At 66.1% G+C, this 14,917-nt stretch overlaps 2 protein-coding genes across 4 annotated transcripts; one reads left to right on the top strand and one right to left on the bottom strand.

Moving 5' to 3' along the window:
* Positions 1 to 1,542: 1,542 nt before the first annotated feature.
* GMPPA (GDP-mannose pyrophosphorylase A) lies at positions 1,543 to 6,398 on the top strand. 2 transcript variants are annotated; one of them, XM_086465160.1, is made up of 13 exons: positions 1,543 to 1,600; positions 1,724 to 1,821; positions 1,902 to 2,005; positions 2,382 to 2,574; positions 2,742 to 2,801; positions 2,944 to 3,074; positions 3,211 to 3,225; positions 3,840 to 3,974; positions 4,153 to 4,250; positions 4,375 to 4,421; positions 4,519 to 4,611; positions 4,703 to 4,871; positions 4,962 to 6,398. In XM_086465160.1, exons 1-13 carry the CDS (start codon positions 1,558 to 1,560, stop codon positions 5,060 to 5,062), a joined length of 1,287 nt encoding a protein of 428 aa, XP_086321286.1. In that variant the 5' UTR covers positions 1,543 to 1,557; the 3' UTR covers positions 5,063 to 6,398. The 2 variants fall into 2 exon arrangements, with proteins under 2 accessions (XP_086321286.1, XP_086321285.1); XM_086465159.1 differs by lacking the exon at positions 3,211 to 3,225.
* A 933-nt stretch (positions 6,399 to 7,331) lies between these two features.
* LOC104343173 (rac GTPase-activating protein 1) lies at positions 7,332 to 12,065 on the bottom strand. Of its 2 annotated transcripts, none has more exons than XM_086465762.1 (16): positions 11,981 to 12,065; positions 11,663 to 11,865; positions 11,434 to 11,570; positions 11,129 to 11,207; positions 10,863 to 10,916; positions 10,157 to 10,234; positions 9,684 to 9,804; positions 9,238 to 9,398; positions 8,859 to 9,020; positions 8,615 to 8,710; positions 8,341 to 8,542; positions 8,159 to 8,264; positions 7,869 to 8,001; positions 7,691 to 7,793; positions 7,459 to 7,576; positions 7,332 to 7,383 (listed from the first exon to the last, which is right to left on the bottom strand). In XM_086465762.1, exons 1-16 carry the CDS (start codon positions 12,063 to 12,065, stop codon positions 7,332 to 7,334), a joined length of 1,890 nt encoding a protein of 629 aa, XP_086321888.1. The 2 variants fall into 2 exon arrangements, with proteins under 2 accessions (XP_086321888.1, XP_086321887.1); XM_086465761.1 differs by having other exon boundaries at positions 9,238 to 9,449.
* Between the last annotated feature and the right edge of the window lie 2,852 nt (positions 12,066 to 14,917).

The raw sequence follows: 14,917 nt of genomic DNA on the forward strand, positions 1-14,917 counted from the left end.
TCGTGCTCTGCCCGCCCTGCTCCAGCCCTCGCCCTGCCGCCGGCCCACCCGCCTGTCCCCAGACCCCCCATGCGCCCACCCCACGCCACCTCTCACCCAAGCCCCCCGGTGCCCGGGCACAGCCCCGCAGGCGCTTTACCGAGCCCTGTGCCCCCTCCTCGCCCTCTCCCTGGCTGGCGGTAGGATGCTCCAGCATGGCCGGGGTGCCCTGAAGCAGGGGACAGGGGGCAGCGGTTGGGCACCCGCCTTCCAGATGCTGCTGTAGCGATAGGGCTTTATTTATTGACTTTGGGGAGAGGGCCTCTGCCCATCCCTGTCCCCATCCCCATCCCCATCCCCTCTGCCGGGCTCCGGAGTTGCCAGTGTCCCCGCGGTTTGGAGCAAGCGACGTGCCAGAGCAGCAATAAAGACCCTGAGCAGCCGGTCCCACCTCTGCGCCTTGCCGGGAGGGGACGGGGGGTGGCTGGGTGGGCAGACCTGTCACCGAGGGCTGGGCGTCTCAGCAGCGTGCTGTCCCCAAAATCCAGGGACTCAAAGCCAGGAAGGCTTCCAGGTGGGGCTGGGCTGGCAAGGGTGTCCGAAACTTGTGGAGGAAAACAGGGAAGCTGCGAAGAAGCGCCCGGGGAGGGGAGGGTGGGCTAGCTCACGGCGGGGGGGGGGGGGGCTGGCGTCATGGAGAGAGAAGACCGGGTGCGGGAGGGCCCGGGGGCAGCGGGAGGGCCCGGGGCAGCGGGGCAACCGGAGCACGGCCCCCGCTGGGGAGGCGGCGGGCGCGGGTGACGGGTGCCCGCGGCAGGGACCTATAAATACCCGCTGCCCGCAGGAGGCCGCGCCGGCCGGGGGGGGGGGGGGCGGGGGTCCGGTTACCGCCCCCCCGCAGCCCCCTCGGCTGCACCCACCGGCCCCCGGGGGCGCACACAGGCCCCCAGCGCGGGGCAGCCTCTTGCACGCCGGCACGGCCGGTTGTTGCACGCCGGGGCAGCCTGACGTCACACGCCCGTGTGCCCGAGCCCGCAGGACCGCCCGTGGCGCCCCTGCCCTGCACACCGACGCACACTCGCGCTCGCCCGGGGGCTACACACACACGCGCGCGCGCGCGCGGCGGCGGCGGCTCCCTCGCACGCTCACGCTGACGCGTGCCCACAGAGAGCCGCTCCCTTGCACGAGCGCGCGCACACACACGTCCCACGGCGGCGCCTCTGCACGCCCGCCGCGCGCGCGCAGCGGCCCCCCCCCCCCCCCCCGGCACGCGCAGCGCCGGCCCCTCGCACACGCACCGCCGCTCCCGCGCACGCGCGCGGCGCCCCCTTGCACGCCCCCAGGCTCGACACCAGCCCCCCGCCCACTCGCAGGCGCGGGCGGGCACGCGCAGGCGCATTCCCCGCCTTCTGCCGGCTGCGGCGCCCCCTGGCGGTAGGCGGGCGCTTTCCTTCGCCCCTTCCCAGCGCGGTGACGCGATGACGGGGCGAGAGCCCCGCGCGCTGACGTGTCGCAGCCACGTGTGCGGAAGCGGCGGCAGCGGCGGGGCAGAGTCCGCCGGAGCGGAGCGGAGCCGCGATGCCGCTGAAGGCGGTGATCCTCATCGGGGGCCCGCAGAAAGGTAAGTGCGCCGGCCCCGCGGGGCGTCCCCCCGGCGCCGGGCCCCGCCGAACCCCGCCCCCCCCCCCGTGGCGTCGGGCCCCGCCGACCCACTCCCCCGGCCCCCACCGCCTTTGCTCCACAGGGACCCGGTTCCGGCCGCTGTCCTTCGAGGTGCCCAAGCCGCTCTTTCCCGTGGCCGGGGTGCCCATGGTGCAGCACCACATCGAGGCCTGCGCCAAGGTACGGGGGGCCGGGGGAGGGGGGGCTAGGGCTGGGGGCAGGGCCACCCTCCACACTCTGCTCCCTCCCTCCCTCCCCAGGTGCCCGGCATGAAGGAGATCCTGCTGATGGGCTTCTACCAGCCCCACGAGGCCCTCAGCCGCTTCCTGGTGTCGGCGCAGCAGGAGTTCAAGATCCCCATCAGGTGGGCAGGAGCCCTCCCACCCGGGGAGTACCCACGGTGGCACTGGCACTACCCCTCACCCGCCACCCCCAGACTGGCAGCCCCCAGCCAGTGCCTGGGCATTGGGCAGGTGGGCCCTGCCCCACCTCAGATGGGCACAGCTGGCCTCCCTGTTAGTTCCGCCAAATTTCTCTCGCCCTGGGCCCTGCCCTGGCTGGTTCCTGCTCCAAAGGTGCCTCTCCAGCACAGCTCCAAGCCCACGTCCACATAAGTTTCATCACTGCGTGGCAGGATTGTGTCCTTCCAGCCCCTGCCAGCCATTCCCTGCCCTGCTGCCCGTTGGTGTCACTCGACACCCACTTCCCTAAGCCCTCGCTTTTCCCTGCTTGGCTCACAGGTATCTCCAGGAGTACGCGGCACTGGGCACGGGTGGTGGCATCTACCACTTCCGAGACCAGATCCTGTCAGGTGGTACTGAGGCCTTCTTTGTCCTCAACGCGGACGTGTGCTCAGAGTTCCCCTTGCAGGAGATGCTGGAGTTTTGGCAGCGCCACGGGGACGTGCATAGCTTTGTCATTCTGGGCACCACAGTGAGTGGCAGTGCTGGGGAGCAGAGGAGCAGCGGTGCTCTGCCATGGGGCTTGTTGAGAAGCCAGCGGCTGCTGCAGGGGCAAGGGGGGGGAGGGGGGGTGGGTCCCTGGGTGCGACCTCCAGGTCTCATCTGCTCCGCCATCGCTAACGTGTCCTCGCTCCGCAGGCCAACAGGACGCAGGCGCTGAATTACGGCTGCATTGTGGCGAACGCGGACACGCAGGAGGTACTGGAGGGCCTCGGGGAGCCGGGCATGGCCCGGACAGCGGGTGCTGCGCTGTCCGCGTGGGCGCACGTTCCCAGCGTGCCACAGAGGGCGTGATGCCAGGCGCGGGGGCTGCGCCCCGGGACTCTTCCCTCGCCTCCAGGTCCAGCACTATGTGGAGAAGCCCAGCACATTTGTCAGTGAGATCATTAACTGTGGCATCTACTTGTTCACACCTGCCATCTTCCAGCACATCGGTGAGGTCTTCCAAAGGAACCAGCAGGAGCTAGTGCTGTGAGTGCCTCTCTCTGTCCCACGTCCCTCCCACCCCACTGCTTCCCGGGGCTGTAGCGGCACACTCATCCTCCATTCTTTCTCTATCTTCTCTCCTTCTCTGCCATCACTCACTTGTTTCCTGGTCCTGCACCAGCTGTCCTTACCTTGGGTAAGTCTCCCTCTGTGTCTGCACTGGCTGCTCTCCGGGCTGGATCACCCCTAGCGGTAACACATGCTTTCATTCCTGCTGCAAGCTGCTCTGCAAGGCTGCTCTTTCCTCTGCTCCCCTCCTGGCCAGCTTGAGACTCCCCCTCTCCCTTCCTTTCCTCCTACTCCATCCTCATTCAGCTCTGGACAAGGGGCTGAGCAAGCTGTTCACCTGGGAATGCTCTGCTCCCCACTCCAGCTCTTTGCACCAGCCAGCCCATCACCCGACATCTCTGCCAGCACCCAAGCAAAAACCCAGCTGTGCAGGGCTCTGGAGCAGGGGCAGGATCTGTCACTCATACACCCACCTGGACTGGGTGGGGCTCTTGCAACATCATCTTCTGGTCCAGAGCTTATTTCAGCTGGCAGAGCCCTGTCCCTCTGCTGCTCTGGGGCTCAGTGGGGCTAGGCAGGCCTAGTCTGGCATCAGGGACTGTCCCCACCTTTGGGGAGAAGTGCATGGCTAGGCAGGAGCTTAGGATCACCAGAGCCCCCGGATTTGGGGAGGGTACCTGCTGAGGTCCCTGGCAGAGGCCGTGACTGGGGTGGGTGTCTTAACGGGCCTCTCGCTTGCAGAGAGGAAAGCTCCAATGGCTGGCAGCGTGCAGAAGTGATCCGGCTAGAGCAGGACGTTTTCACAGCGCTGGCTGGGAGCGGCAAACTCTATGTCTACAAAACTGATGGCTTCTGGAGCCAGATCAAGTCAGCTGGGTAAGGGCTGGGGCTGGACCTGGTGCAGGGGGAGCATCAAGTGCTGTGAACCAGGGATGGGAGAGGAGGGTGCTCAAGCTGCGCGCTGGGGCTGGGTAGGGGGTACCGGATTCAGACCCTTCTCTGCCCTGGTAGTGATGGAGAGGCTTATAAAAATCTTTTGCTTTTCCTCCCCCAGCTCTGCTATCTATGCCAGCCGCCTTTACTTAAACCAGTACAGCAAAAGCCACCCAGAGAGGCTGGCCCAGAACAAACCTGGAGGCCCTATCATCCGAGGTACTACTCCGACACCCCCCATTGCCTGGGGAGGCAGTGGGACCCACGGGCAGGACTTCCCCTGATCGGAGAGGCGGGCGCTCCTGCACGCTGCCTCCCCTGACGCAGCTGCCTTGTCTTGCAGGGAGTGTTTACATCCACCCGACGGCCTCCATTGACAGCACTGCAGTGGTGAGTGCGGGCCTGGGGGGCCCTGCGGCAGGGCGATGCTCAGGGGTGCTGGAGGTGCCGTAGTCCTTGACCTGACCGCCTCCCTCTGTCCTCACAGCTGGGCCCTAATGTCTCCATTGGGGAGGGGGTGACGGTGGGAGCTGGTGTGCGCGTGCGAGAGTCCATTGTCCTGCACGGTGCCTCGCTCCACGTAAGTAGGGTTTGACTGAGGGTGTGGGTGTCCACCCCCACCCTTTGCAGGGAGACAGCAGTACGCTTCATCCCCCTCTCTTTTGCCCCAGGACCACACCTGTGTCCTCAATACCATTGTGGGCTGGGACAGCACCATCGGGCGCTGGGCCCGGGTTGAAGGAACACCTAGTGACCCCAACCCCAATGACCCCTATGCCAAGATTGACAGCGAGACCCTTTTCCGGGACGGGCGCCTCACACCGTCCATCACAATCCTGGGTATGTCCCACCCACACCCAGCTGTCCCGGCCCCACGCAGTGGGGCAGAGTCTCTCCCCTCCTGCTAAGCCCCTCGCACTCTCCCCGCAGGCTGCAGTGTCACCATCCCTGCTGAGGTCGTTATTCTCAATTCCATCGTCCTTCCTCACAAGGAGCTGAGCCGCAGCTACAAAAACCAGATTATCCTGTGAGTCAGCGGCTCGCTGGGTTGGGGGGGCCAGCACCAGCCACCCGCGCCCTGCTGTGCCCCACAGCAAGAGCCTGTACTGAAGCTTCACCTCCTGGGAGGTTCCCAGCACCACGAGAGGGGTAGGTGCAGGCCAGGAGCCCTACAAGTGCCTGACTCCTACTCCAGACAGATATTAAAGCTGGTGAGCATCAGCCTCGCATACTGCTGCTTCTCTTGCAGCCCAGGGACCAGCTGTAGGGCAGCATGAAGGCTTCAGGGACAGCAGGTGGTCCTGGCACCAGGTTGCATGCCTGTGCAGGGAGCCTTGGGCTGAGGCTGTTGAGGGAGCCCTTGCTGCCTGCAGCATCTTGGGTCCAGCTTTGGGTGTTTCTCCACCAGCACTGTCTCGCCTCCACCCCCTCTCACCAGGCTCCCCTCCATCAGTTGCTGTCTGCAACTCCCTGGAAGGTCTTGTGGCCCATCTCAGAGCCTGGGGAAGCTTTGAATCTGCCTGCCCTGCATAGGCGGCTCACGCTGCAGGAGCCCCTTGTGAGGACCCCTGTTTCAGCAGTAGGATTGCAACAGCCCAAGCTGGGCTCCTGCCCACCGCTGGGCAAACGGAGCAGCACCAGGCTGTCCCAAGGGCCCTGGCACATGAGGGCTGGGTTGGACAGGCAGACTGCTGGCCCTGGAGGGAGCTGCAAAAGCACCCCATTCCACAGCACCACCTCCGCCCCCAAGGGCTCAGGATGAGCCAAGAGAGCTGCCAGCCCTGCCGAGCCTGCTCCCGTCAGGCCGAGACCTGCGCAGGCTGCCTAGGCAGGGCTCAGGGTGACGGCAGCAGGCCCCCTGCCACCCTGGTGGGCTGACAGCCTCCTCCCCACCAGCATGGGTGTCGCTTGGGGGAACTCGCTGCATGTCTGCCCTTGCACCAGCCACATCCACATGCAGTCAAATTTCCATGCATGCAGGTGTCAGAGATCCACTGCCTCACTCTGTCTCAAAAAACCCAAACTTTTTATTGAAGGCAAAAAACTTATTTATTGTCTGCCCTGGTACAGTCTGCCTACGGTGACAAACGCTGCCCTTTATCCACTTACCTCCCTGCCTTTGCCTCTGTTTTTGGCACTCTGCTAAAGCCCCGCACTCCAGCGAGGGCCCCATCACGCCTCTCACCTTCAGCGAGGCACCGCATTAAGGATTCTCCATCCATCCAGTACCACCCCAGCTCGATGGATTTGCAGTAAATCCTTGCTCCCAGCCCTGTGCCTTCCTGTGCCAGTTCTCCTGTGGTCCTGGGAGGGGATTAGCTGTTCCCTGGCTTTAAGCACATTAAACTCCTTCAGTTTTGCCTCTGCCTTGGATGTGCTAATTTCCTTGCCTGCTAGTGAACACCCGTGCACTGGGGGAAAGTGAGCCAAAATACTTGCTTCAGGACTGTACATGAATTTTCTCCTGTGTCCCACATCTGACCTGGCTTTTAGTAGGGACAAAGGTTTCCCAGCTGCTGGATGTGGCCCTAGGGTGGTTCTGAGCCCTGTTGTGTAATGCCCCTTTTCCCTACGCTCCCCTTGTCCTGGCTGTCCCTTGTGCAGAGTTATCTGGCGGGACAAATCCTTACTCAGCCCTTGCTCCATTAGAGCCTCATCCAGCTTTCCCCCTCTTGGAGGGGGAGAGCTGTGCATCCCAGCCTTGCTTGAGCTTTGCAGCTCCAGCGCCGGGGCTGGAGGGGAGGAAGGAGTTAAAGGGGCCTCTGCTGAGGTGCCAGCAAGTCTGGAAACGCTTTAAGGTTGTCCTGCCCTGAGCAACAACAGCTCTGATTACTTGAGGCCAACATCTGGGCTGAAAGAGGGGCCTCCCGCATCCTGGGCTCCAGGGCTGGGAGAGGAGGGCTTCTTGAGCTGGAGCGGGAGGGGGCTGTGCCTGCCCTCCCTGCCCAGCAAAAGCCCTTGCTGTCAGCACAGCTCTTGTCTCCTGCCCAGCCAGGCTTCGTCATGCCAGTGAGCCCCAAACTTGGCACCTGGCATCAGCAGGGAGAGACAGACGGCAGCCACAGCCAGGTTTGTTTTGCTGCAAACATTTAATACAAACCAGGTCCCTCAGTATAGCGCTGGGGCAGTGTCCCCGCCACCGCGGCTGGGCAGAGCCAGCCCTGCTCCCCCAGCCCCAGGGCAGCAGAGCAGGGCTTGGAGCTCGGTACCACCAGCCCACAGGCAGCTGCCTGGTCCCGCAGGCTTCGCTCCTCCTCCGGTGCCAGCTCCGTGCTCCCAGGGAGCTGCTGCTGCTGCAGGCTACACCGGAGAAGGGAAGAACCGGCCCACCTTCTTCGGGGCTGGCCCCTGCCTGCGTGGGGAGAGATGAGTCAGGGGTGCAAAGCGAGCTCCCCTGGGCCACCCACCCACCCCTGGCAGCACTCACGGGGGCCGGGCAGCCATGCCCACGCAGCTCCGCAGGGTGCTGGGGAGGCAGCAGGCGCCGGCTGGGCTCAGCTGGCCCACCTTGGGCTCCGGGGAGGCGACGGGGTGGAAGAACGGCTCTGCAGGACAGACATGGGGATGGCTACAGCACCCCAGCCCAGCCCTGGGCACCCAGGACCCTTCAGCAGCCACAGGGCAAGGGCAGGGAGGGGGCTGGGGCTCCTGTGCCTCACCATGTTGGCCCCCCGGGGCTGGTGTCGGCACCAGGTTCTCCTGCTCTGTCTCCACGAAGCCTCTCCAGAAGTCAGGTGGCAGTGAGAGGAGCCGAGCCACCACCTGGGCAGGGAGGGATGGAGGATGGGGCTGCTGGCAGCACCCAAGGGACGGCCCATGCCTCGGGGACCCCCTCACCTTGCACTGCCGTGGTGTGTCCTCCATGATGGCGAGCGGCGTGGGGTTGGCCGAGCCGTGTCCCACCAGCGTGGGACCAAACACACGGGACAGGTTGAAGACATCCATCTTGCAGTCGGGGCTGCACGACACCCTGTGAGGTGGGATGGTGTGAGCATGCTGCCCCCACCAAGGGGACCCTCATCCTCAGCCCGGCTTCCCCTCGCTGGGGCATGGAGCCTTAGTGAGGGGCAGAGAGCCGGGACATGGGGACAGACCCACGGGAGCCTGTGCTGGGATGAGCCCCTCACCTGAGCAGGTGCAGCATGAGGAAGGCCAGGGTGTCCCTGTTGGCCGGGGGCAGCTTGCTCACCACGTGGCGCAGGGCCGTGCCACAGGCAGCATCGTCCGGGATGTCTGCGGCAGCACCGGGGAGGGGTGTTAGAGGAGGAGCAGCCCCTTCCCACCCCTCTGGCTCAGGGCCCCTACTCACCAGCAGCCTGCAGGAAGGCAGGGTGGAGGCTGAAGGTGACCAGCGGCTCCTTGAGCCCCCGTAAGAAGTCCTTGAGCACCCCGCACACCACATGGATGTCAGCCACGGTACCGAGGGCGGGCAGCGTGCCCCCAGCCCGCAGCAGCCTCCGCTTCCACTCCCGCACCAGCTGCTCTGTGCCTGGCACCCGGTACAGCCCTGTCTGGGGTGTAGGGAGAGGGGCTCAGCCCAGTGGGGTCCATGGCATCACCACCCCCACCGCCGCGGCTCCTACCTCTGTCAAGCCTCGTCTTTCCACCTCAGTCACACACTGCACCACCAGCGCGGGCACCAGGGGCGGCGTGGCAGGGGCGAAGTCAGCCAGCACACCCTGGGGAGGAGGACAACGCCAAACTGCTCTGCGCCCACCCCCCAACCCTGTGGCCAGGGTGAGCAGAGCCCCAGCATCCCAGGGCTGATAGCCCAGCAGCCCCACCGGGACACGGAGCTGCCCCCAAACACCGCCGTGGCCCCCTCACCTCACGGGGCCAGGCATGGTGGCGAGGCCGGGGCGCGCAGGAGCCGGGGCACTGCTGCCGGCACTTGGGGTGCAGCAGCAGCTGGCACTGGCGGCACTTGACGGCAGCCTTCCCGAAGCGGATGCGGGAGCTGCAGACACCACACGGCTCAGGGCGGATCACCTGGAGAGGGGGAGCAGGGTCAGGGTCCCCCTGCCTTCTTGCGGATACCCAGTACCACTCCACCTCCCCCAAACCAGCCCCCACTGCCTCCATCCATCCCCCGTGCAGGCAGAGCTGGGGTTGGGGGGAAGAGAGAAGAGCCTCCCAGATCTGCTGCCCCTGCCTGGCTCCCTTGTCCATAGCAGCTAAGAGGAGGGAAAGAGGCTGGGACACACACCGTTTTGGAGGTGAACTGGTGCTGGAGTGGTGGAAGGCCCCGTGGAGGCGAGGGGAAGGGGGCTGGTGCTGGGTGCCCCACGGAGCCGCCCTCGGTGTGACTCTCCTGCCCTGGGGCAGGGCAGCCCACATCCTCACTGGTGCCACACACCGTGGTCAGCTCTGCAGAGAGAGAAGGTAGAGGAGGGGGCCCAAAAAGGCAAACCGTCCCAGCTCCCGGCTGGGATGGAAGGAGGCTTCCCACCGCACAGGGAGCCCTTGCAACATCCCAGCTGCCCTCGGACAGTGGCATTTGGTACATTCAGAGGACCCCCATGGTGGAGACAAGCATCCCCCAGCAGATCCGCTCCCTCCCCTGTGACACCAGTACCCTGCGGCTGGTCCCACACCACCCATGAGCCCCCTCCTCAGCCCTTCCCGAGCCCCCTCCTCAGCCCTTCCCGTGACCTGCACATGTGGAGACACGATGTCCCTGGCGAGAGCGGCGGCGTGGCACCAGAGCAGGGGGCAGGAGGTTGCCAGCAGGGCCTGGGACCTCGGCAGGAGGGGCCACAGGGGAGACACTCGCCTGCCAAGATGGAGGGCAGTGAGAACGTGCCTGGCTGCAGCCCCATGGTGCTCCAACATCTCCCAATGAGCTCTGCTCCGCCTGCTCCCCATCCCTGCGGTCCTGCACAGCCAGAGATACTGTCACCCTGAGTACAGGGCGATACAGGCTGCAGGCCACTGGTCCGGCACAGCAACAGATGCTGTCCCCATTGGGACCAGGGTAGCACAGGCACCCAGAAGGGACAACCGAGCACCCCCAGACCCCACAGCACCCCCAGGCCTGCAGGACTGAAGGCTGCAGCATTGCCTTCTGGCACCAGGGCAGCCCACACACCCCATCCCTACCAGGGCATGCTGGGGCCCCTACTCACGGCATTGTAGGGTGCCACAGAAGAACGGTGCCGCTTCGCCACCACCACGGGGCCAATCTGAGGGGCTAGGGACACACGCTGGGGACAAAGATGGGTTAAAGGGTAAGCAGGGACCCCCTCCCTGTCTCTACCCCCCACTCCAGAGCACCCGAACCAGGTGATCTCAGCCCCACAAAAGGTCCCAGTCTCACCCTGCCCCCAGCCTTGCCTGCCCCACACCAGGGACCGTAGTGACCCATGGGGACCCAGGCCCCCCACCTGACTTGGAGCCAGCCCTGGGACTGGGGGAGACCAGGCCAGGCCTGCAATGCAGAGGTGTGAGTGGAGCAGGATGCGGGATGCCTGCACATGGGGATGAATTATTGAGGAGCCCATCTGGGCCACGGTGCAGGGTAATGGAGTTTCTATTGATCGTGGGAGGCCTGCTGAGAGACGACGCTCCCAGCCCAGCATCAATAAATTAAACCCCCTGCCAGGCTCCTTGCAGCCTCCTGTGCTGGGATGGAGAAGTACCTGGGTGCCCTAACCCTACACGGCCCAGGACCAACACCCCAGCCTGGGCTGCTGACCTGTGTGGGCAGAGGGTCCCAGGGGCACGGTGCAGGAGAGCAGGGCAGACCCAGGGGATCCTTACCCACTCAGAGGCACAGAACCCACCTCAGCACCAGCCCCCGTGGGCTGCCGCATCCCAGCATTTCCCTCATACCTGCCTCTCCTGGGCTTTGCGCTTCAGGGTCCGCACCACTGTCGTATCAACATCCTGAAAGGCAGTGGGGAGGCTGGGGGCTGGCAGGGCTGCACGGGGCCAGGGGCACCCCCAGCATCCGTCCCCAGCTCCGATGGTAGCCCAGGGCACCCACTCCTAACCATAGCCATGCAAAGGGGATGCCGCGCTGCAGGAGTGGGGCAAAACCACCCCCTCACTGCTGGGGAGAAGCTGAACCCTGGGACTCGCAGCAGGTTGCTCCTTACCACATCGTCCTCGGTGCGGTCGTAGCTGATGTCTGAGTGGGACAGGAGGGACTGGCACGACTCGTCCACTGCAGATGACCTGTGGAGTGAGCTGGGGGTCAGCCTGGCCAGGCCAAACCGATCCCCCTCACCCAAACAGCACCTGCTCATACAGCCACTCCTGGGAGCCCACAGCTGATGCCTCTGGGGCCCCAGCACACTCTGGGGCCAACCCCTCGAGCCCAGCAGAGGGGAGGAGGGAGATGGGCACAGCCGAGCCCAGGGCTGCCTGAAGGGCTGGGGTGAGGACCACCAGCCCTGCTCACCTCCTGCCCGGCGCCAGGGCTGCCCCGAGGCGCCGGCCGGCCAGGGCACTGAGGACGGAGCACTGCTCCCCACTCAGCACCTTGCTGCCCCACGGCTCCCGCATCAGGGACTCGAAGACCAGCTGAAGTTTGCGCTCCTGCAAGCGAAACGAGGCGGTGGCGAGTGGGCTGGGATGCCCGCAGCCAGACCCACGGGGTACCCCTGCGGTCAGTGCCTCCAACCCAAGACCTGCTTTTCCAGCTCAGCTTCTGCCCGGTGCCGCTTCTTCATCTCCACCTCCACCTGGTTGCGGGCATGCTTGAGCTTCACCTCCAGCGCCGCCCGCTCGGCCTCCACGCGTGCCAGCTGCTCACGGGCCCGTCGCCCGTCCTGCTCCAGGCGGCAGCATCTCTGGCGCGTCGCCTCGAAGCACCGAGCGATCTGGATGTAGTCTGGGGGCAACACAAGCGGGTGGCCAGCCGGGATGGACGGGAGGGACGCAGCCCCCAGCCCGCAAAGCCGGGGGGGTCCCGGGGTGCCCCGGGCCGAGGGGCTCCGCGCACCCACCTTCCTCCACGCTGCCGCCCAGCTCCAGCAGCTGCGCCGCCCGCTCCAGCCGGGCCAGGAGCCGCCCGCAGCGAAGCCGCAGCATCCCGCCGCCGTGGGACGGTGCGGGAACCCCCCCTCCCGCAGCCAGGCAGCACGTACCCCCTTTCCCACCCCTCCCGGGGACCCTCACCCCCGCAGCTCCTGCCCCACGCCCTCCCCCGGGGTCCGCCGTACAGCCCCCGGGACGGCGCAGACTCCGGGGGCGAGGGGCCCTCCCGGCCGGCCTATGTGGGCCGGGGGCCGGGGTGGAGCCCGTCCCGGCTCCGCCTCCGCCTCCCGCCGCCACCGGGGCCCGACCCGCCGCCCCGACGGCTGCCGGCGCGGGGGAGCCCTCCCGGGAGGGCGTGGGCGTGGGGTGCCCCGGGGTGCGGGGCGGCAGCGCTGGCTGCAGGGTGCAGGGCAAGAGCCCGGGGCAGGCAGGGTGAAGGTGCTGGGTGGGGGTCGCCTTTGGGAGTGGGGTGCCCAGGCACCGGGGGTACCTGATGGGAGCACTTGAGGGGTGCAGGCCCAGTGGGTGCGGGGTGCTGTGGGGGTGCTGGGGCGTCGGGCGGGAGCACCGAGCGTGGGGTGCCCTGGGGGGTGTGTGCAGGGGTGCGGGAGGGGGTTGGCTCCCGGCAGCGCTTCCCCCAGCCCCGCTTCCCGGGAGCGGCGTGGGCGGGAGCCGGAGGAGCCGGTGTCCTTATCCGCTGTCCCCCGCCGCTGTGACCCCACGCAAAGCGGCTGGCGGCGCGGAGCCGCCGGCTGCCTGGGGCGGTGGGGACCCCAGCACCGGGGCTCCCGGCCGGGGCCGTGTCCTGCAGGTGGAGCCACCTCCCCGCCTCAAAGCCCAGTCGCTGCCCGGCGCTGCGGGGGGTGTGCTGTAACCCCCGGGGTCCCTTGCACAGGGGCTCCTCGGCGCAGCCCCCAGCCCCAGGCCCCCTCCCTGCTGCAGCCCACCAGGTCCTAGTGGCTCTGCGTTCTCCCGGGGGCTCCGGGCGGGGTTGCGGGGGGGCCCCGGTGAACGGCAGCTCCCGCTCCTCGGTGCCTGTCCCGACCTGCTGTGAATACCGGGAATAGCAGTGGGGCTGGCGGCAGGGCTGGGCGTGCAAGCTCCTGCACACCCACCCACCCACCAACCCACCCACCAAACCCCCGTGGGCACGCAGCAGCAGGTACCCCCCCAGCACCCCGCCGCCTCTCGAGGGCGGCTGAGGGTCCAACAGGTTCCTCTCCCCATGCTGGTCCCGCACAGGGCCCAGGCAGTGACAAGTGAGGGGCATAGGGCAGCACCATACTTCACAGGGGTGTGTCTGAGGCGTTTGGTGACAAAACAGCCTGGGTTCATCCTGGACTATGGGATCCAGGCGGCACAAACCCCACTTCCAAGGCTGAACCTCATCAAGGGTGCTGTGGGGCTGTGCAGTGCTGGGGACACCAGACAGGATGCTGCCTGATGGGGTGCTGCTGCCCTGGGCCCCAGGCAGTCCCATGGCAGAGTCCCCCTTGGGGACAGTGCTTGGCAGGGGGCTGGGACAGGCTGGCAGCACCCCGGCAGGATTAGGCTCCACGCTGTGCTGGCACGTGGGGAGCGGAGGGTGTTTCTCAGGAAAGGTCTTTCCTCCCAAGGTTGAATATGAGTCAGGTTTTGGAGTGACTTTAATTACTGCTGGATCGATAGGCTCGGCATGGCCAAGCAAAATCCAATCGCAGCCCCGGGGGCCTTCCTTCTCAGCCCCCCGCTGCCTGCTCAGTCCCCCGCTGCCTGCTCAGCCCTCCCTGCCTGCTCATCCCTCCCTGCCTGCTCAGCCTTTTGCTGCCTGCTCAGCCCTCCTTGCCTGCTCAGCCCTCCCTGCCTGCCTCCGGGGAGGCACACACTCCCCAGTTGCAGGTGGTCCTCAGCACCTGCCGGCCCAGCACACAGCCCAGGGAGGTGGGACCCATCCTGCACATGGAGTCAGCACCCCGCTTGCTCAGCCCTAGCAGAGGACACGCGTCCCCCGGGTGAAGGGTAGCAGACAGAGATGCCCCAGCCTTGCAGAGCACTTCCAGCATTGCCCAGGGGACCCCATGCACCCCTGAGCCCCTTCCCTCACCCGATGCACAGAGGAGGTCTGTGGTCCCCAGACCCACCCAGCACCCTGGGCACAAGCCTCAGTGTCCCCAGGAGGCCAGAGCAGCCCCAGCAGCATGCAGGCAGCCCCTCTCATGCCCAGGGATGGGAGGGGGTTACTCGCCACCCACCCTGTGCAGCCTTCCGCCAGCTCCCCCCCTCCCAAGCCACCCTGGCTTGGCCAGGCACTGCATAAATAGCTGTTTGTGTCTCCGCTCGGCCCCTGCGTGGGAAATAATATCGGCTGATGGAACATAATGCCCTGCTTCACATGTTCAATTTTATCATTTTCCGAGGCAGGCAATCTTCGTTTAAAGCTGAATGGGCTGGGGAATGCTAATGAAGCGCCGGCGCTGCTCTGCACCGCGCTTTATCTCTTCGAGAATAATTTGGGTGAGCTCGGAAATAGAGTTCCCAGTCCCAATTCAAGCGGCGGCAGCACCGCGTGCCGATAAAAGTGTAATTCCTGGCCAGCGCATGGCCCTGAATACATGACAACTTAACTCTTGGGGCCCCGCTGGGGTGGTGCTGCCCGCAGCTGCCTGTCTGCCTGCCTGCACTGGGCCTGGCTGCCCTGCACGCCCAGGACCAGCCTGGGTGCTCAGCCCGGGCAGGATGAGGTCTATCGCTCTGGCTTGCCTGGGCCATGGAGTGAGCTATGCAGCCGGAGCAGGAGAGATAAGAGGGCAGAGGCAGAACTGGAGGAAATCAGTCTCCCTGGACAGACAGGACCCCACAGATGGATCTATGGCAGTGCCAGCCCGCAGGGTGCCCAGGGATGGGGACTCTGATGGGAGAGGGATGCC

Source organism: Leptosomus discolor, chromosome 5, assembly GCF_034619465.1.
Source record: "Leptosomus discolor isolate bLepDis1 chromosome 5, bLepDis1.hap2, whole genome shotgun sequence".
NCBI classification, from domain to species: Eukaryota; Metazoa; Chordata; class Aves; order Leptosomiformes; family Leptosomidae; genus Leptosomus; species Leptosomus discolor.

Coding starts and splice junctions, on each gene's coding strand:
- GMPPA (XM_086465160.1), top strand. CDS start 1,558: ATGCCGCTGAAGGCGGTGATCCTCATCGGGGGCCCGCAGAAAG. Junction 1,601..1,723: donor CATCGGGGGCCCGCAGAAAG/GTAAGTGCGCCG, acceptor TTTGCTCCACAG/GGACCCGGTTCCGGCCGCTG. Junction 1,822..1,901: donor ACATCGAGGCCTGCGCCAAG/GTACGGGGGGCC, acceptor CTCCCTCCCCAG/GTGCCCGGCATGAAGGAGAT.
- LOC104343173 (XM_086465761.1), bottom strand. CDS start 12,065: ATGCTGCGGCTTCGCTGCGGGCGGCTCCTGGCCCGGCTGGAGCGGGCG. Junction 11,571..11,662: donor AAGCTGAGCTGGAAAAGCAG/GTCTTGGGTTGG, acceptor TTTCGCTTGCAG/GAGCGCAAACTTCAGCTGGT. Junction 7,384..7,458: donor GGCATGGCTGCCCGGCCCCC/GTGAGTGCTGCC, acceptor CTCCCCACGCAG/GCAGGGGCCAGCCCCGAAGA.